This window comes from Prionailurus viverrinus, chromosome E2 (genome assembly GCF_022837055.1).
Source record: "Prionailurus viverrinus isolate Anna chromosome E2, UM_Priviv_1.0, whole genome shotgun sequence".
In the NCBI taxonomy this organism is placed as follows: domain Eukaryota; kingdom Metazoa; phylum Chordata; class Mammalia; order Carnivora; family Felidae; genus Prionailurus; species Prionailurus viverrinus.
Window position 1 is genome coordinate 28,941,853 of NC_062575.1, and position 22,042 is coordinate 28,963,894.

Here is a 22,042-nt window from a genome sequence, read left to right on the forward strand (position 1 = left end):
CATCTGAAGTTCACTACAGGAGAGTGAGAAAACCCACTTTCATTACTAAAAAAACCGTCCTCACTGAGTCACTATTAAGACATTTTTCTCCGACAGTACGGCCAACAAATAAATTAACAGGGTATTTCTTTACGCTAGAATACATTATAAACAAGCTCGGATTCTGTCTTCCTCCAATCTAGGAAACCAGATGAGTTGCGAAATATTCTGATTGCAAAGGACCCTGGAGCAGAGGGTACAGAGAAGCGTTAACTAACCTGCTTCAGACCCCAGGGGCCTGAATACGTACGTGGAGATCATAAAAACACTGAAAAGCAGCCACCTTACAAAGGAGGCACTTCTCTACTTGTTTTATCACTAGCTGAACATAAAGTGATCAATTCCTAAATGTTTATTGGTAGTCTATTATTTATTTTTGTTTTGGTTTATATAGACCCAAGCACCAAAAACTAGAATAAAAAGGGTAGACAACTAATGAACCCAGCATTTATTAATATAAGGGATAAAAATGGGCTTGTTTATACAAATGGAGATCATGTCTGATCCTTCCGACCAAAGGGATCGACACATTTCAAAACCCTCTGTGCACCACACCATCCCCAACTACAACAGCTAGTTGTACACCAGATACACACTACATAAAAAATCTAGACGCCCAAAAGTGTAAAGACAGATGGAGCTTACTGCCACAAAGTGGATTTAGGTCTCTGTGTATTTGAAAGATCTCCGAATTTCAGGTGAGGGCTTGGATTCTCAAAGAGTATTCTATGCAAAATCCAACAAAGCACGCCTTTACACAGTTCCTTAGAATTCATTATAATGAGACTCTTTGATAGAAAAGCTTCAAGTTTGTTATTTCTATATCCATCTTTCTACAGATCCTACCAATCAGTCCATGAAAGAACTTCTCAGCAAACAACACGTATAGGACAAAGATTTTTCCGAAAAAAAGTAGGAACACTTTATCCAACTTACGGCATCCAGATGCTGAAGTCTCTCTGACCTTCATATAGTTAAATGGTTTGAAAGATTTCTGAGTAGGAAGAAAAGGGGGCCAATTTCCTTAGGCCTACCCTTGAAATCCAGGAAGGATGAGACATTGTTGAAGGTGTGGCATTAGTATTCCTTCTTTTCTTTCTACCTGTTATCATTAATAAATAAGATTATAGAACAGAAAAGGCAAGCCATTGAAATTCTGTGGTTCAGGTAGAATTATAATAATAATCGCCAGGTGAAATTACCACGTTCAAGTGAACCACTGTAAAGCTCTAAAGTACCATGACAATATGCAGGGCTTTATGCAGAAATCAGACTTTGACAGATCCCCGGTGAGCTCTGTTCTACCTTCTGCCAGGTTCACTGGGCTGCTGGGAAGATAATGTAATATCACTGGTGGGTAAGTGCTTTTAAGAGTTAGGAATGAGAGGCCGTGTGAGGTTGGGCAATTACTGTGCCCTACCCCCTAGCCATCTAAGGCATAGCTGGATCCCGCTTCCCTTCCCCTCCATCACCAACCTCCTCCTGGCTCCTCTCTCCTCACTGAGACCTTGTTCCCTTGCCCCATGCTAAATATTCCCCCTCCCATACATTCATTTTTACTGCCACAATTCTTACCTCTAGACCAGAGGCTCTGGAAAATTCTGTCTGGAGCTATTTTCTGAACAGTGCTTCTTATCCTATCTCTAAATGTTTCAGGGGCATTTCTATGGGATGTCTTGCCAGAACATCAAAAGCTGAAATGAAATCTCAACACTCAACCAGTTAATCTTCCTAACTTCTCTGCCTCGACCGACAGCACCAATCCTTCTCCTCATTACAAACTTCAAGTTATTTCTGAACATCCTTCTTAAGCCCATCAGGCACCAAGTGTGGCAGATGTTTTATTCCAAGCATCTCTCACACATCTTTTCCTCTGCGTTTTCTCACCAACCCACCTGGTCCTGGTGTCATCACCATGCCTGGATTATTACAATTGTCTCTGAACACCACCTCAGCAGGTATCCTTTCCACTGGCCAATCCAACTTCCATGGGTCTCCACACCCCCCTCCCCTTCTTCTTGACATTTACCTGCTCCAAAACTTTCAACAGCATGTGCTGCCTACACTCCACTACTTGGCAGTCGCTCCTTCCACATTTGATACCCCCTCCCTGACAGATTTCATTTCTTAGCACATAACTTCTGTTCTCACCTCCCTGACTTTGGTCAGGCTATTATTCTCATATCCTTTTTCACTTCCTGCAAGCTATGCCCATGTAATCTTTCAAAAGCCCATTCAAATCCTGTCTGTTCCGGCGGGGGGGGGGGGGGGGGGGGGAGTCTTCCCCAATACCCCAGAATTCATTCATCATTACCCACTCTTCTCTTCTGAAGTCCCAAGCCATGGAGAACCTCTTATCATTCCCATTCAATTCTGTCCATCATTTTACACTGCCTTGGACAGCTTGGTCCTATTATAGAAATGTTGGTCAGTCTTGAATTTCCAGGTAGAAGATGATGGATGAACTTCCAGAGGACAGTATCCAGAATTTATGTTTATTCTAATTACATCGGTGCCTACCATAGTGCTGTCCATAGTGGACACTCAACAAAACCACTTCACTGATTTGTATTAGTGTTCACTAGACCCCACCCAGGCAGATACAGGCAACTACTTGAAGAGGACCTAAATATTACTTTTGCTTGTTGTTTGTTCTTTCAAATCTCTTTAGCTCCCTGAGATCACTGCAGCCTTAGGTAGTAAGACGGATGCTGAGGTGGTTCTTGGCCAAAGTGCAGAGGCACTGAACTCTACTCTGTGACTAAGCATCATGACCAACAGTATTCAATTCCCAAAGTCGGCTTCCTTCTCCGTTGCATCTATCTAGTGCCAAGGAGGTTCAGGGAAGATGAGATGGTCCTGGCCCAAAGTCAGTGGCGTGGCATTCACAGCTGATCTGTCCTGACAAATCAGCTGAGAATGAAAACGCAATCTGCTAATTTTATCAATGACATTTCACCTTGAGTATTGTTTTAAGTGAGGGCCTAGATTTAGGCAGTCAATAGAAATCAGCTGACTTCCGCAAGTCATTATTTAGCAGTAAAACAAATTAAGGTTCTGATGGTCATATGCAAACTCATCTGCCCAGGGGTCAAGAAAAAACAGGGAAAAGAAAGCTCCCTCTGCACGGAGAAGCTAAGGAGTTTCTGCTGCCCCAGAATACAGTTCTGCCTCTGGTATGCCTATAAACCAAAAAGGGTGGGAGGAGGGTGTAGAAGCAGGCCCAAACTTAACACACCAGGGTGAACGTAATTTCAGAAGTAAGATTTCCACTTCAAACACGTTTTCAGGAAGTAGTTCCCCAGTAAATGCAGTCATTAATGGGAATAGGCTAAAGTGGAAGGAGGAAGGATCTCTCCTTAAATATTCCTCCAGGGCAATTCACTGCAGTCCCAGATTTCAGAAACTCAGAATGAGGAGAGCTTTCTATCAGTCTGTGACTGTCTGTCTGTCCCATACATACACACACACACACACACGCACACACATACACACACACACACTCTCTCTCTCTCTCTCTCTCTCATACACACACACACACACACACACACACACACACACACACACAGCATCTATCAGCCTCAGTATTTAGATAGAGGAAGCAAGTGATTTTGACAAGAACGAGTAGACTATATGAAGAAGTTCTACCTCAATCAAAAAATTATATATATATATAATTTAACATTTTATATATATAAATATATATATATATATATATATATGTATGTATGTATGTATAATAACCCAAAGTATATGAAGACTCATTAGAATCATAGCCATGAATTTTCAGGGGCAATTCATTTATTTCCTGTGGCACACATTAAGAAAATAAGGGACAGAGAAACTCAGATTCTGGCCAAGGTCACACAGCGACCCGGTCTAGGTCCTGGGTTCAGGATGTGGGTTTCTTGTTTACAGAACTCTTTGCACAGCACTATGAGACATCGTACCAAGAAAAACTGCTCGAGTATGTGCTTGAGTCCCAGATTCCACGGCATCTTAAGTTATTACATGGGGATAATGGTGGATACAAAAGAAGGGCTTCTAGCTTACTAGTTCTTGTTACCAATGTACTTTACACAACAGATGTTATTTCTTACCAGGTTGATTGTAAATAGAATTCTTTTAAACAAATTCTATTTTTAATTCAGTAGGGAAGCTGTTATTTGAAGGAATTCTAAAGCTAAATATCGCCCCAAGATTTCCTTTATAAATGCAGATATTCAGAGTTTGGATTTGCTTACTAAAGCAAGGTTCATCATATTGTTACTATTATTTTAAATAAGAGACACTAAAACTTTAACTTTCATGTAATTTTTTTTCTGCACATATTTTCTATTTCTACTATTAGCTGGAAAACACTGATAAGATCAGAAAGTGATTTAAAAAAAAAAGGCTCCTCAATAGAAAGAAAAGGATTACTAAAATTATTCAATCCTCAATGACTTAAACAGGAAAAACCTGCATTCCATTATCTGGTCAGGGTTTCAAATTCACTGCCATACAAAATACAGTTCCTGAAATTTTTCTATGAAGGAAAATTGTAGGCAGAATTCTATTTTTTCATTAACCCTATTAAAAAGTTGACTATGGCATTCCTCAACGCAATAAGCAAAATGTGGCATTAAGACATAATAAAATTACACTCAAGGATGCAACCCTTAAGAAAATTATAAACAAAAAATAACCAGGGGAAAACTTATGAGAATAGCAGCAGAATGAATGTGAAGCAGATGCCCCACAGGATGCCGGCGAGGCAACAGGGGCGGCCGAGGGGAGAGGAGGCCCCCACCGCTCCAGGTCAGGTCAGACAACAAAGGCAAGCGAGACAGGTGGCCCTGTCTCGGCCCCAGGAACTTATGATGCCTTCCTTATAAAACACCCGGTCAGGTTTTCATCTCTGTGCTGCACGCCTCTCACCTCTACAACAGGAACACAAAGGACCTGCAATCCTGAAATTTTTTATGAAAATTAGCCTGATTTTAAAATCTGCTTTTCCCATACCATTCTTCTCTCCACCAGCCTTCCAGCAGTGACACGGGTGGAAGTCATTTTAAAGACAATGGTCCAGTTTTATTAACATGCTTCCTACCACTAAGTCCTCCAGCAAGCTACCGTGGTGGCTTCAACATTTCCAGTTCTACTACTTTGCCATCTTGCATGCTTAAGTTGATAGTGGGGCATTGCAGGTAAGCAAATCCCCTCAGGCAAACCTAAAACACTGAAAATCCACTAAAGATAGGGACTGTCTCATAGGCACTTAGGGTGCTTAACAAAGCTTCATGCACAGGGTTGAGTGCTTATCATATATTTATTGATTAACCTATAAATTGCTGAGGGTTGTTAATCAGAAGCTCCAGAAATGTTTACACAAGTGCAGACTGTCATCAACCTTCTCTGACTGTGGTGCTTCTTGGCAAATGCACATTTAGAGTTTAATCGTAAGTGTTCCTTACGAAGCTGGCTACCCATGTATTATTCGAACTTAATCTAATTAATTTCTGTTTAAGCCTTACTAACGAAATGAATATGGTGAAATATTGATAAAATGTCTCTCAAGGCTATCTACATATGATTTCTAAAAGGAAGAGGTAATTAAGTCTAGTGGAAAGCATACTGGTCTTGGAGTTAAGAACTGGCTTCTAGGTAGCCCTACACAAGTCATTCACTTCGTGTCTCAGTCTCCTCATCTATAACATGGGGAAATGACACCTACGTGGAGTAAGAATGTTATGTGTATCTTCAACTGCCTATATAATAGAATTACTCTTCAAAACAAAGAGAAGCCATTTCAAATGATTTCTAAGACACAGGCTGCACATTTTAATACATTTTTCAAATATGCAGACTGATTTAGACATTTCCAAGGAAATACTTATTCTGCCTCTCTGCTTTCTCTCACGGCATCTGTTGTTACTAGCAGGGAAGGAAAAGTAAAATCTAATGTCATTAACAATAGACCCAACCAAGATCCCCAGGACTCACTTAATGCAGGAGGAGGGCACATAGAGAAGCAAATGAAAAGGTAAACAAAATGAGGATGAGAGGAGCTGAAGAGAAAGGCAGAGAAAATCAGGTTAATGAATAAAAACAACAAGTCCATCTTTCATCTCTCCTGGCTCCTACTGATGGCAGACGGTGTATTTAATCTGCTGAGAGACCAGATTTAAGGCCTCCCTTTGGCATAGTCCATCCATGAATTATTAACATCTGCAGAAGCAACAGCACATCCGCTCACAGCGATCAGAGAGGATAATGATGATTAACAAAGATGGGATTATTAATCCCTCCACTTCCCTTTCCTGTCTCCCTCTCTTCTTCATTCCCCTCTGGGCCCTGACTGCTTTTTAGGCAGTGTATTTTGAGCTACAGCCTCAGTCTCAGAGTCGATACCTCCATAGTGAAAAAGTAATCAATGACCAATTAGAAGTCATAAGTTTTTAATATATATATGTTTTTCAGATATATTTTATTGATCATTGTGTCCTTCATGAAACAAAGATACAAACAGGGGTGGTTACAAATCCTTGATGGACTCAAACACTGAAAAGATAAACACACTGCTTTGCAGGCTCCAAGTTCAGGGCTGGTCCACAGGTGGATGAAGTTTAAAAGTTGGCAGAGATGGCCAAGGAAGCAGGATATACCTACACTAGACTTCTGTCATCATTTAATTTGGTCCATCTCAAACTGGAGGGCTTATTGAACAGATTCTGGGCCTCACCTCCAAAAATCTGGATTTAGTAGGTCTGGGGTGGGGCTTGAGAATCTGCATTTCTAATTAATTTGTGGTGATGCTGATGCTGCTAGTCTGGGCACCACCCTTTAGAATAACCAACAAAGGCTTTCTGTTTGCCAAAGGCATTCAGGGCATGAGAGGAATGGAGTAGGAAATTAAAACCAACCTGAGGCAGAAAGCTAATACAAAAACAGAGATGAGATTTGCAGCTCCTTTCCCTTCCTAACCCCCAGTGAAAAACTTAGATGCCTTGAAGGGCTCTGCAATATGTCTGCTGCTCCAAAATAAACCCCATTCCCTAACACTCCTCCTCCCCCACCAAGAAATGAGCTAGTTGGATGAATAGTTAACAAATGGTGAAGAACACATATGAAACTGGGAGCTAGATTAATTTATAACTTAATTCCCGAAACATGAGAAAGAATTTCAAATATTCTCCTTCTTTTGGTCATTTTCTTCCCCATAACTCCCTCTTCTTAGGACCTGGCTTTAATGTAAAACCAATCCTCAAAAAGAATGAAAGGTTGTAACACCCTCACCCAAAACCTTAGTTCGCTACGTAGAGAAAATTCTTACATATCCTCAATATCAAACTGAGTCAGGCACGAAAAATAAAACAAACAAAAGCAGAGTATCAGCAGAGGCTATAGGAAAGGGCCAAATATAAGGAAATGCACTTGAACATCAGCCTTGCTCTGTTAAAAGAGCAAAATATAAGCAAGTTAAGTAGATGGATAAAACTAAATTCCGTTTCTTTGGGGGTTTGCAAATGCAATTGAAAACAGAAGTAATGAGAGATGTGAGGTAGAGGCAGCCAGCAAGGCCAGGCTCACACAGCACCCAGCTCTCACCCGGCCCAGGCTCGCTCTCTACTGCAAGACAGCTGTGGCCGTACACGCTCCAAGGCTGCAGGAACCATCCTAACAGCCACGACTTCACAGCTAATAGATGCTTGGGGAAAAGGAGGTACACTGCCCCATTAGCTATAGCTGCTCCTGATGGGACAGCCAGTCTGAAACGTTCGAGGGGAGAGGAGCAGAGAAAGTGGGACGCAGAGGACAGAAACAAAGTGAGAATGAAAGGAAGACAGGAGAAAAGATAAAAAGAACAGACAACAACAATGGAAGGGAGGATAGCCTAAAGAGGAAAGAAACCAGGAGGGAGGGAGAATAGAAAGCAAAAGCTGGCAAAAAAAACAGAAAACCTCACCCCTAATGGGTTCTCAATTCTGAGAGTCCAATCCACCCAAAGTTTCAAATATGACATGCGTTCCAGTTGGCCACTTTGCAGTTGCTTGCCACCAAAGACCTACTCAGACAGTAAAAACAAGGCTGATAGGCTCTAGCTAGTATGACAAGTCTCAAGAGACTGAGCCCCTTCACAGAAAGGGCATTTGGAAACTATGCAGCAGCAGCAACAAACATCAGTATCGTTTTTGTTCCAAAGTGTACCGCAGACAGGAAAAGTGAGGTCTGCCACCATTCAGTTTATGGTATTACTCTTCTAACATTTTCAGCTCTACAACTGATTTAGTCAACTCGCAAATCTTCCACACAGAAAGGAATAAACAGAAATGCAACTTCAAAGAAACAGCTAAAGAAAGGTCTGAAAGGAAAGGTAAGACCAAAACATCAAGAAATGACCAGTGACAAAAGACCTAGCTTAGTGTCTTTGCAAAAACAACAAACAAACAAAAAAACAAACCTGCAATTTACCCTCATCCCATGCCTTCCTGAACAAGGCACGATAATAAGGACACAGGACAAGGGACACCTGGATGACTCGGTTGGATGAGTGTTCAACTTCGGCTCAGGTCACGATCTCACGGCTTGTGAGTTCAAGCCCCATGTCGGGCTCTGTGCCGACAGCTCAGAGCCTAGAGCCTGCCTCGGATTCTGTGTCCCTCTCTCACTCTGCCCCTCCCTCACTCATGCTGTGTCTATCTCTCAAGGATAAGTACAACATTTAAAGAAAAAAGGACACAGGGCAATGCATTAAGAAGTGTCTGGGTTCAGGGGTGCCTGGGTGGCTCAGTCAGTTAAGCGTCTGACTTCAGCTCAAGTCATGATCTCACAGTTCGTGGGTTTGAGCCCCACATCGGGCTCTGTGCTGACAGCTCAGAGCCTGGAGCCTGCTTCGGAATCTGTGTCTCCCTCTGTCTCTCCTCCTCTCCCGCCTGTGCTCTCTAAATAAATAAATAAATAAATAAATAAATAAATAAATAAATAAATATTAAAAAAAAAAGTGTCTGGGTTCAAGTTCTACCTTTACATAGTAAGTAAACTCTCCATCTTGGTTTCAGTATCTTCTCCTTCTAAATAAACAGAATGCCAACACCCATCCAACCCATTCCACCACGAGAAAGAAGACGGTGATGGGCAAAGCCCACTGCAAAGTATCACACAAATGGAAGAGTTATTATGGTGTACCACTCAAAGTTCACATAATAGTCCTGGCCTGTTCCTTTCCCCTACATCTTCCAAATTAGGACAAAGTCACAGATAACCATTCTTTCAAATGGTTTGAGGGGAGTAGTAAAATGACATAATAGTTATTCATAAAACCGGCCATGTCTCAGATCCCCCTTCACACGTTAGGAAGCTTTACTTTTACAGAATAAAGGAAAGGCCTGTATGTCGTTTTGGAAGAATTGACCAATTCTGAACTATGAGGGTCACTTTTATAGCCGATCTCTAACACATACTTCATAGACTAATCCATCATCTCTCCATTAAATCAATTTTCCTTGTCACTTCAAACTGATGTTCTATAATCTCAACTACCTGGTCAAAACAATCCAACACTTCCAAATGCCGGCTGTTCGGACAAGTTGGAGGGGCAATACAGCCAGTCAAGAAAGTGTACTTGGGGGCCATTTTCCAAGTTCTCTGAATTAAGCATGTCTTACTTTTGTAATTAGGGGGAAAACCGGATTTTCTCTAAAGCCATTCAGTTCCTATTCACACTCTCAAAATCCCAAATTTAATGTTTTCTTGTCAGTAACTCCCTCGGGCTTCACTCTCTCTTCCAGTCAAGAGGTGTCTAGGTCATGAAAGAGGAGGGTAAAAGTCTTTTGCAGACAATGATTACTTCTCCTCCAACCTCTCTAAGCCTAGCTCCCTCCGTAAGAACACTTTACCAGCCCCTCGGCTAGACTCTAACTCCGACTTCATACAAGGAGAGTGGCACCAGGCACACGCTGAGGGCTACCTACACGGGAGTGCCTAACTGTGCCCTACTATGGATCACCACCATGTCTTTTCAGCTCCCTGCTTGGCCTTCTCCTCGAGATTCCGCTACGTTAGTCTGTATTTATTTTCAAGAGCCAGGTAGTCCAAAGAGCACCAATCTACACGACTCCAGGTCACCTCACTGTTGTGTTGTCTCCTAGACAGGAGTAATTTCGCTGTAGAGAAATTCTTTCCTGTATTCTGGAGCACACACAGAGTTAAGGGCCTTGTGTGTGTCCATAAAAACCAAACACACATAATACCCTTAGACAGCCAAATCATATTATAAGATGCAAGATTTCAACATTCCGGCACACTGCCAGAGCTTAATGGCCAGTCAGACGCTAAGTAAGGAAATGGGTCTGCATTAAACCTACAAATAAGTCAACAATCAATAGTTCAGGATTACAGTAAAAAACTGGATGTGCCCTTTAAATTGCTTCTAGCATCATTCTTCTAACTCGAGCTCCACTTCAGAAGCAAAGCAAAACAAAACAAAGATGATCAAGCAAGAAGCTGAACACAACCTATTTTCACAAGCACAAAGCATTGGCATTTCAAAACTAAAAGCTACTCTAGGATTTCACAGAAACCTTTTACAGTATACCTGTAGGGCAGCAAACCCGAGGAATAATAGGCTGAGCTTTAGACAGTAAATTAAACTGACAGCTCAGCAAGCACAAAACTATGGCAAAAAAGCAAGCACCTGGAGATAAACAGATGAAGCAGGTTTGGCCTTCCTGCAAAACTTCTCCCCCTCCCACCACCCCCAACACCCCCAAACCAGCAGAGATTTGTGTAAAGGTTTAGAAAGCATGTTCCAGCTTTGTCCCTCAGTCAACATGATTTGACTACTAAGCGTATATAAATAAGTGCGATGCCCAGCACATCCATTCACTGTGGGCTTTCTGGCCTTTATTTTGCTCTAAATGAGCGATCACTGAGCAGTACTGCCACTAAAATACTTAAACTACTTCACTCTTTCAAATATATCTTGAAAATTCACTTCTTTACCAAACAGCTTTGACCTACAAATGAAATTTAAAACCCAGGGGACTAAGGCCATAGTACTGAACTCAAACCAACAGAAGGGAGTTCAAGTCTGGCATATCTAGCCTTTGCAGACCTTAGGTTTCCCCATCAGTGAAATGCAGCTGACAATAGTATACGCCTGAAATAGTTACCGGAAACCCAGGAAGTGTTTAGTTCAGTGTCTTTTTTTTTTTTTTTTGAAGTTTGCTTATTTTGAGAGAGAGAGAGAGAGAGAGAGAGCAAGCAGAGGGCGGGCAGAGAGAGAGGGAGAAAGAGAATCCCGACCAGGCTCTGCACTGTCAGCACAGAGCCTGATGTGGGGCTCGAACTCATGAACCTTGAGATTGTGACCTGAAGCAGAACCAAGTTGCACGTTCAACTGACTGAACCACCCAGGCGCCCCCCAGTATAGTGTCTTGCAAAATAAATGTTCGGTAAACCTTAGCTCTGCCTCTTCAATATTAGCTGGGCTAAAACAGAAGACAGGAATTAAAACTTGTCTTTAGTGCCATGATTCACTGCGCCAGCAGGAAACACTTAAACTAAAGAAAGGAAGAAAAGTAAGGAAGGAAAGGGAGAAAGAGGATAGGTTGGGGGGGGGGGGGGAGGGTGAAAGTACAAGTATTTAAACTAGCGCTACTCAAAGTGTGGTTGATGGAGCACCAGTCCCCAAATAGGTGGTGCCTGGTCTGCAGCAGGTAAGTACAAAAACAGAGAATAAGCGTTTAGAACTTTTATAGCAAGCTGATGGAATAATTTTATGTCTACTGAATTTAATTAGAAAAACTAAGGCTTATCCTTTGCATGTCTTTTATTTCATTTTTTTCTCCTAGTAATTCATTTGTACTGTATTTTTCTAAGAGCATCTCTCAGCCTAAGACAAACTCATTTGGGAGGCACCGATTCAGTAAACACCTTCCAAAAGAAAAACACCAACCACTATGCTTCTTCGCCGTGAAGACCTCTGGGACAGTTTGGGACCCCATCACAGAACTAAGTGCTACTGTGAATGCCCACGAACTAAGGATCCCCAGGTCCTGCGCTGGTCCTATCTAATACAATATGGGAGACTGATATGCACCGTGGATAAGAGAAAACCTGGCAGAAGACAAAGTGCTCCCAGATAATACCACACCAGATTATTTTGGTACCTTGAACAAATCAAGCACATTATAACCTTCATGGCCATTTCAGCCTGTCCCTAAGATAGTGACAGCATTTTAAAATACACAAACTTTTTTTTTTTTTAAGAAAAGGGAGGAGTAGAGGAAACTCTCCCTCATATCCTGCTCATGTCACTCAAAGAAAGAGACCAAATCAGGTAGTAATAATAAAAATCAGTCAGTAAATCCACCCTCCCACTTGCATTCTGCTGGCCTAATCCTCCCCTTTGTTTTATAAATTAAATGAATTGCCTGGTGCTGGTTGTAAATATGTTCCATATGACCAGGCTTCTTTCTGTACAAGTTCTTGGAAGCCGTGTCACGCCCAGCCCCGCGCAGCAGCCTCTGGGCAGTGCTTCCAGGGCTGCGGTTCTCTCAAAAGCACAGGCAGGATTTGGCTGATGGCATCTCAGCCTCACAGCCACTCCACGGTGAGAGGCAAGGCCTCGCCCTTCCGTCCTCCAAGATAATTAAAGTGGCGTCGTTAGCGTTGCAGACCTGGGGCTGTCAGAACTGAGGGCCTTAGTCTCGGCTCGGCTGCCAGCAACCTGAGCTTGAGGGGCTCACTGAACCTCTCCATATCTGAAGTACAAGATGGAAGCCAAGCATCTGTGAAACGGGGGAAAAGCTTAAAAAGAAAGCAATACTACTAGTTCTGAGAGCTCTGCAGCAAAAGAAATTCTAATACAGGTCTTGTCCGTGAAGGATGTTGCCCAGACTTTCTCCCCGCTTCTTCTGTTCCTGGTCCCCGACAAACAAACAAAAAGAAGCAAAACCAGGGGTCTCCCCTGTCTGAGCTCCCTCTCACTTCCTTCACAGAATGTGGATTTTTAGTGGATACAGTAGGAACCTGGACCCCAGAGTTTTGTAACCGAAGAACCACACTTTGCAACTGATAACAATGGAAGGAGCCACATCAGGCTACCGGCCTGGAAAGCTTCAGATCGAACAATCCAAAACGGAAGTAAGAGATCACAGGGTGCCGCAGCAAGCGGATCAAAGTGATACACAGGGTCAAGGGCTGCCATTTGAGAACGACGGACTGGTCTACAGTAATGTGTTCGATATTCAATGAGGTTTTAACTCCCATTTAAATTACACTCACTCCAGTATCAAATAGGTCAGCAGATGAAAAGACATGCCCATTTCTGGTTCCTGAAACCAAGCAACTTTTAAAGACACCAGACTGAAGATGACAATATATGCTCTCCGTCTCCACAGTGCTGGGGCATCAATAGATATCGGCAGGTTAAGAGACAGCTCATGAAGGAGGGAGGGGATGACTCAACTCCGGTTCAAAGGCACCAGGGCCTGGCCAATATTTGAAGTGCTCTATTAAATTCTTAGATAAATATTTTAGCCATGGGCTTCTTCTAAAACACTTCTACAGAACCATTCCAACTTCTTTCTTCTTTAGTTGGTAATTGATATTCCCTTGCTCACTACAGGATATAAGAAACCTCTGAGAAGACAAAGAAGCCTGTCATTTCCTGCTTGCTCAGAACGCATTCAGCATCCATTTACTTGCTTGTTCTGAAAGCCCTGCATTCAGGAGTAAGTGTGAATGGATAAGTAAAAAGGCTGAAATCTTATATCCTTGGCTCACATAAAAGCAGTTTTTCACATTTTCCACAGACGACGCCTTTAACACCCATTTTTATTCCAAAGTTACCATTTTTAATTCCATTCACAGGATACTTTAATGTAATTGCATACTTTCTACCAGACCACAATGCCTACCTTTTCCCTTATCACAGACAGGCGGAAAAATTAAATCATTTCAGTACTTACCCCAGTAATCAGGATCAGAATACCTAATTACAAACACAAAACAGGATGGCATATTAACCGGCTTCTGGGAAGACACTATTTTTTTCTTTTTTACATGTTTACTGGTTTTTACCAGCTCTGAGATTTACCCTGGGTCAGGATCTAGCGACAAGGAATAGCAAATATGTTTGTTAAGTGGGAGTGACGTGGACACTGCAGCGTTCACACAAGAGACAAAGCCTGGCACCATGACCGCCCTGAACAAGGAGCTGAGTGAGGCACAGTGAAATGGAGGTCTTTTCCATATGCAGTCTGGCCACTGCAACTGAATGCTGGCCTAAAACGTACCTGGTGTTTGTTCCAGGAAAAGGTTTCTCTCCAGCTAGCAGGGCTTTGGATCCCATGAGAATTGGATTCATTAGCTAGTGTGAACCCAAGACATTAACTATAGGTTGTTTGATTTAAGTCCAGGATAAGCAGCTGTTACAAAGCTGCAAAAGGGCAAGATTCAAATATCCATTAAAGTCCTCTAAAAACTCAAAAGAAAGGTTACCATCAACTTCCCACTGACTCTTTTAGGGGCCAGAGGAATGTAAGCAAGGAGGTCAATAAAGACAAATGCTTAACTAAAAACCTTCACGCTCTTAGATTCTCTTATATTTTTATATTACGTGAGAACAATTAAAGAGCAAGATCTCATTCCTTCCGGGTGCCATCAATTCAAAAATTCTAATCATCCAATGTGGGCTAGATCACCACCACAGAAAAGCCTGCTCAGGCATACTAACAGCTGAAACAACAGGGGAGCTAGGTATATTTTGCCCACTTAAAACATTTCTCAGGACTATTACACAAATTATCAGCATGCAAACAGATGCAACTCTTAATGAACGAACCCCATCTCTTCCTTAAATTTACGAAAGCAGCTCTGGTCAGACCTGTCCTCGGTATACACGCTCAGTAGTTTCAATTTCTAGAAACAAATGAAAAGGGCTACTTAAAAATAATCCCAGAGTTCAGGTATCGTTCATCCCTTCAGACTGCACCTTCCCGCAGTTGGCTTAAGCGAGGGAAAGCTTACCACACTTCTTCCTCAATATTAATATTTTGCCAGTAATATTCCTGAAGAGCTGCTATTAGCACACTAATCACTCTAGGCAAGTCTGACCCTCTTTCCAACAAAACAAACTGCCACAGGATTTCTGGAACCAATTCCCCACTAACAACTTGCCAGTACTACAAACACACAATTAGTAAGCAACACAACCACTTTTCTGCTTAGCTGTTATATATAGCTCCATTTAAGCAGCAGTCTCTTAATTCCGAAGATATAAAATTAAAAGATAAACCGGGAAAATAACAATTTAGGTGATAATGGGTTACACAAGCAGTGATTCATTTTTATACTTACTAAAGCTATTTAGTTTCTTCTGATTATTTAAAACATAAGCTAAGAGTGGTCTGAGCATACTCTACATTGCCAAGGCCAAGGGCAGAAAAAGGAAGGAAACAATGAATATTTTATTATGGATGCAATGTGGTAGGCAAGACAAGTGTCTGACAAGTGAATTATTATTGCATCATTAGCCTTGTAATTGATAAATCAGTTTCTCTGGCTCCAATTTTGATACAGTTATTTTATCCACTATTTAAGACTTCATTTTCTCTTTACTCATACAGGGCAGGACAGATTTCCATCTGGAAATTTACACAGATTATGAAGAACTTCCGTACAGGGTCCTTCTTTCTGCTTTTTTTGGGGGGGGGTTTTGTGTTTTGTGTTTTTTTTTTGTTTTGTTTTTTTGTTTTTTGGTAGAAGGATCTGAATAGATAAGAATCACTTATGTAAGATCCAAATCTGCTAAATTAATTCGAACATAAGCTCAATTTCTGTTTACTTTGTGGGGAAACATTTGGAAAGTTTTGGTTTTTTCCTAGGCAATAAAACGGACACACTGCATTTGTAGGCTGTGGGGAGAGATCTGAGAAGGCCGTGAAAGAGGCGCACATGAGGAGAGCCTCACAAGTGAGGCCTCGGACATTTCAGAGCCACTACTCTAGGCTAAAGACAGGTGGCTGAAGTCCAAATATACACGTGCACACACATACCCACACATGCATGCATGCACACACACAAGACAGCTCCTTCTACTGCAGTGTGCTACCACTGGCTGCCACTGCAGACTCTGGGTCTGGAGTTCTCTCTTGTCCAGCAAGAAAGCGGGATGCAGGATTAAAAATGCGAGAGAGGCTAACGTCCAAGAGGAGACAAGAGCCCCGAGTTAAGGGTCCTTGCTCTGTTTCTGTTAGGATCAGAAGACACAAACGTGGTGATGGGCGTGCATAAAGAAACAATGAAATCATGAACATTAACTCATGGGTGTGAGGGAAAAGGGGGTTTTGAAGATAGGTGGTGTTAAGGGTTTGGGTTAATACAAAAGAAAATCCTGGCGCTAGGCGGGAGGTTACTTACAGCAGAAGTGAGGCACCACCTCTGTTTACCTAAACTGGTCTAGGGGACAAGAAAGACAGAGCATGCTACCTCAGGGTCAACAAGGCACCTTTCTTTTGCTAACTAGCTCTGCTCTGGGCAACTTCGCCCTGCAGCAGTCTATAGCCCTATTTACCCATTTACCTAATTTGGTCCTTCCTTCCAGTGAAAGCAGCTTTCTGCTATTGTACTAAGTTGGGGGATGTTTCCACCCAGAATACCTAATCTTGTGTACCTCATCTTGGATGTTTTCATCCTGAGATTCCCTATTCCTATACCTTTGTCCTGTACTGGAGGCCTTTGCCCCACTTGTCCTATACTGGGGGCCTTTGCCCCGTTTATCTAATCTTGTTTACCCAAACTTGGGTGTGTACATCCTATGGTTGTCTAATTCTTTATGCCTTGTTAACCCATTGGTGCAAGCTCAGGGAATTCTTAAGTTTATTCCCCACACTGCAGTAAAGTATCACAAATTAATCCGACCGATACATACTCCAAACACTAGTATGTAATGCTTTAGAAAAGTAAACTGTTTCTATTTTAAAAACGTCTCTATAGATATCTCTTGGGGTGCCTGGGTGGCTCAGTCAGTTATGCGTCTGACTCTTGATTTTGGCTCAGGTCATGATCTCACAGTTCATGAAATCAAGCCCCATGCAGCATGGAGCCTGCCTGGGATTCTCTCTCTCCCTCTCTGACCTTCTGCACTCACGCACACTCATTCACTCTCTCTCTCTCTCTCTCTCAAAATAAATAAATAAACTTAAAAAAAAAAAGAAGGAAAACGGAAGATGTTAAACACATTGGAGCGTTAGTCTGTTTGGAAAGAGTAACTACTATTAAACTCTGAAGTCAGATAGGGGTCCTCCCAAAGGCTCCAAAGAGAATGATGAGGGTGAGATCAGATATCTGGTTGAGGTCTGCAATCACTGGAACAACTAGCAATAGATGTCTTAGCCCAATATTCCATACAGCTATGAAAGAATTAGATTTGATGATGTTTCATTAATTACGGTTTATTTAGTCTTAAAATTTCTGGCACTGTACGTGTAGTGGATTGACCTGTGTCCCCCCACCAAAAAGACATGTGTAAATCCTAACTCCTAGTCCCTGTGCATATGACCTTATTTGGAAATATGATCTTTGCATATGTGATTAAGATAAGGATCCCAAGATGAGATCATCCTGGATATAGGATGGTCCCTACACCCAATGACTGGTGTCTTTATGAGAGAAAGGAGAGGGAGACTGGACACAGAGGAGGAAAATCTTGTGGAGATGGAGGAAGACACCGGAGTTAAGAAACAGCTTGGTGCCACCAAAAGTTACAAAAGGAAAGATTCTCCCCTACAGCCTTCAGAGGGAGCATGGTGTTGCCAACACCTTGATTTCAAAGTTCTAGAGTCCAGAACTGTGAGAGGACAAATTGCTAACGTTTTAGGCCACTAAGTTTGTGGAAACTTGTTGTGACCGCCCTAGGAATCTAATACAATAAAGTTTAGCAATAACATTATTATATTTTGGTCCCATGCCATTTGGAAGTAATAGAGCCTAATGCAGAGAAACTGCAGCTCCCATTTTTATGGCCAACTCAGGCAATTTCCGCACAGCCTTCTTGAAATATACATGTAATTTAGTGAAAAGCCCACAATATAACCAAACTGTGTAAATTCGCACCTTATTACTATATAATACACATCATCCGTGGTACATTACGTCCGTTCAGATCATAGTAAAGATGTGCAACCTGCCCTTGATATTTTTCTTCCAAAGACAGAAGTGAGCACATGGATCTCTGTGAGAAGGCCTGTGCTTGCAAGCACCACGAAGTAACTTAGGACAGAGCAGTACGGTCATCACGGTGCCCTGCTCTGTTAACAGCCATTGCTCTTCACCTCTATTACACAAACATGCAGGCTTCTTTATAACCATTTCCAAAAAAGAAAACCAATACATATTTTAAAAAATTCTCCTAGCGTTAGCCATACATATAGATTTAAGTAAATTTTTTTAATAGGTTACTTTTGCTGGCCACTAAAGTCTTTCGAAATTGCATTTTCAGTGCATGCCAACATCATCAGTCGTGACAAACAACCAAACAGCAACAGTGAAAATCCTCTATTAATTTCACGCTTTCCATGAGAAACAGAAGGAAACAGAATCAATGTTCATCAAACAGAAAAGGACTACACACGTATCTATATGTATATCTACACATGGGGAAATGCCTTTTCAGGCTTCTAAGTAATATAAACAATGGGTGGTACAAAGTCTCGGACAGCATCCATCAAAGGATCCTTCAGCATTTCCCTCTACGAATTTATAAACTGACATAATAAATTCACTCTGACTGATACTCGGCATGTGGGATTAAGATGCATTCGCGTCGCAAAAACGGCCCTGGTTGGAAAAATTTACACACAAAAGTCCATTAGGTTTATGGTATGTGGACTGTATCTCAGTATGTTAAGGGGAGCCGGGGTGGCTTAGCCGGTTAAGTGTCCAACCTCAGCCTAGGTCATGAGCTCATTTCATGAGTTTGAGTCCCAAGGTGGGCTCTGCACTGACAGCTCAGAGCCCAGCTTTGGATTCTCCATCTCCCTCTCTCCTTCTGCCCCTCCCTCATGCCCGTGCACACTCTCTCTCTAGAATATAAATCAACATTTGAAAAGATAAAATAAATAAAGCTGTTAAAATAAATGAGAAAAAAAGTCTGTCAAAAAGTACATCTGGCTTTTGTAAATGCAAAAAACTGAAAATGACCAAGTTGACTCTTCTTGGAACACCAACAATGCAATGAGAAGGATTAAAAGAAAGAATGCTCCATGTTCAGGGTGAAAGCTGACTTGGCACTTACATCTAACTACTAAACAAGAAGTGTACTTCTTGTACTAAACAAGAAGATACTGTATGCACAGGAGGCTTAAGTACAGGTGGGGTGAGCCCCACAATACAAAACTTCTCACCCTTGTCAATACTAGAACCATCTCAGATTAAGCCAAGGCCTCAGCCCTCTAAAACTTAAATTGAGTTCTCCTTTGCCTTTGTTGGCAAGAAGATGAAATCAACAGAATATTTTGAAAATAGTAAGTCTTAAATCTTTAGGTCTAGATGATCAATTCCCAATTCATCAAAAGTTCTCTTGGATTGGGGCGCCTGGGTGGCGCAGTCAGTTAAGCGTCTGACTTCAGCCAGGTCACGATCTCGCGGTCGATCTCGCGGTCCGTGAGTTCGAGCCCCACGTCAGGCTCTGGGCTGATGGCTCGGAGCCTGGAGCCTGTTTCCGATTCTGTGTCTCCCTCTCTCTCTGCCCCTCCCCCGTTCATGCTCTGTCTCTCTCTGTCCCAAAAAAAATAAAATAAAACGTTGAAAAAAAAATTAAAAAAAAAAAAAGTTCTCTTGGATTGACCATTTTGCATTTTTGGAGCTATTCTGGAAAAGGCTTGAGGTAAAATTCTGAAATGGAAGCACGCTTCCTCTCAAAGTTCAAAGATTTCCCAGTGGTGCAGGACCAAAACTCGTAGCCATACTCATTCCAAATTAAGAAACTCTCTTTGATGTGACCGAGCATCCACTGCTGGGAAACCATCTAATGGGGGTGTTGAAGCAGAGTGTTCATGCATTAAACAGAAGGTTAGAAGATCATCATGACTCGATACATTTATAAACCTGTCATTAATATCTCAAATCAAAAAAATGGAGTACCATATCAAAGGGAATTCATGAAGTGCATTACTAAATGTGCTGAGTACTCCAAATATGTATTACAGATATGTTAAAGAACATTTAAAAGCTGGTGGTTTAAAAAAAAAAAACTTCTTTGGAATTTTAAACATTAAAAACACACGCACAACCTTATAGCGAGTGCCACTTCTTCCACACTATTAGGGATTCTCTTCAAAATATATGATTATTCAAATTAATTTGAGCTCTATCCCTTTTGCCCACCTCATCCTTGTTATAAGTATCGTTTTATAGAGCATCAAGCAGTAAAAGAGAAGGGACAAAAAGGTACAGCTAAAAATAAAACAGAAACAACAGTTACACACACATGCCATTTTAAGATTACATGGAGGGGCGCCTGGGTGGCTCAGTTGGTTAAACATCCAACTTCAGCTCAGTCATGATCTCCCAGTTCATGAGTTTGAGCCCCACGTAGGGCTCTGTGCTGACAGCTCGGAGCCTGGAGCCTGTTTCAGATTGTGTCTCCCTCTCTCTCTGCCGCCCCCGCCCCCTCCACTCTCAAGCGCACACACTTTCTCTCCCTCTCTCTCTCAAAAATAAATAAAACATTAAAAAATTTAAAAAGATTACATGGAAATGAGCAGGCATCTATAAGGTGACAAGCAAATATGATTTAGTACACAAGATTTAAAAAAACTGAAGACTATGGAAACATATCAATAACAGGAAAAATAACATCTATAGTTATTTAACTCAACACAAACACAGGGTTTTCAGTTACTGAAATGGAATAAATGCAGTAGAACGGTGGCCATTAGATGGATAAAAATAGTTCTTGGGAAGGATACTGGGTAGAGAGTATTAATTCAAACTGAGCCCAAATAATAACACAATTAGTACCCATCTGTACAATGGTTTGCCTTTGTAGAACCTGCATCCTTTCATTTCAAATGTGAATCAATGATTAAAATGGCAGTTCACTGTCCCTTCACTCTAACATGAATGCAGCCTCCCAATTCCTCAAAACTAAATGAATCACAAGGTTTTCCTTAACAATCTGTGTGTGTGCGTGCACACACACGCACATACCAGTTTCTGATTAGATTAAAACAGCAATCAATTATGCCAGTGGCATGTTAGGTTAAATGAGACTGGAGTGCTCTATTAGACCATTTCCTGGTGCCTCTAATGCAGCCAAATACTTCCTAGAAATCGATGAGTACATTTCAGTAAACAGTACTCTAAGTTTTCCCCAGCTCTTTGCCAACCAATACAAGTAAGACGTAGAAAAGAAATGTGAAAGACAAAGAGTAAAATTATTTGAGATCCAGCACAGAAAGCAAGAGAAACTTATAACTAATGTCTCTGTGCCTTGGATTAAGCCCAAGGAAGGAAGGAAAATCTGTTCTCATAATTACAATAATCTAAAAAGCACAGGTCAGAATTGCTTTCCTAAATTCAGCCTCTCAGAGCACTCTGAAAGGAACCGATGTTCCCCACCATATCTCCAAAGCAGAGTCTCCCATTCTCTTAATCTCTAGGGAAGAGAATTAACAAAGAAATCTAAAATTCCTACATCCTCTGGACAACAAAGGTCCAGGGCCTTCAGCCTGGTTTGTATGCTGGACAACAAAGGTCCAGGGCCTTCAGCCTGGTTTGTATGCTAGGGTTCCACCCGCACCAGACCTGGCACCTGGCAGCTCTTACCTGAATGTCTGTATCCTTCACAGGCTCAAGAGGCTCAAAGGTGGTGGCTGCACTGAGACTCTCCAAACGCTGGGAGATGTGGGATATGTCAAGTCCCCGAGACCCGAGGAGAACTGACCTACATGAGCATACAGGGCAGGGAGAAAAAAGCAGGATTAGGACATCTAATATGCTTCATAAAATATTA

General features: G+C 41.8%; 1 protein-coding gene across 1 annotated transcript in view; it reads right to left on the reverse strand.

Moving 5' to 3' along the window:
* The window catches only part of NUP93 (nucleoporin 93), a 103,424-nt gene that overhangs the window by 52,689 nt on the left and 28,693 nt on the right, over positions 1 to 22,042 (reverse strand). The window contains exon 3 of the mRNA XM_047834843.1: positions 21,856 to 21,973. Within this exon, the coding sequence (XP_047690799.1) occupies positions 21,856 to 21,973 (118 nt within the window). The remainder of the gene's footprint in view (positions 1 to 21,855; positions 21,974 to 22,042) is intronic.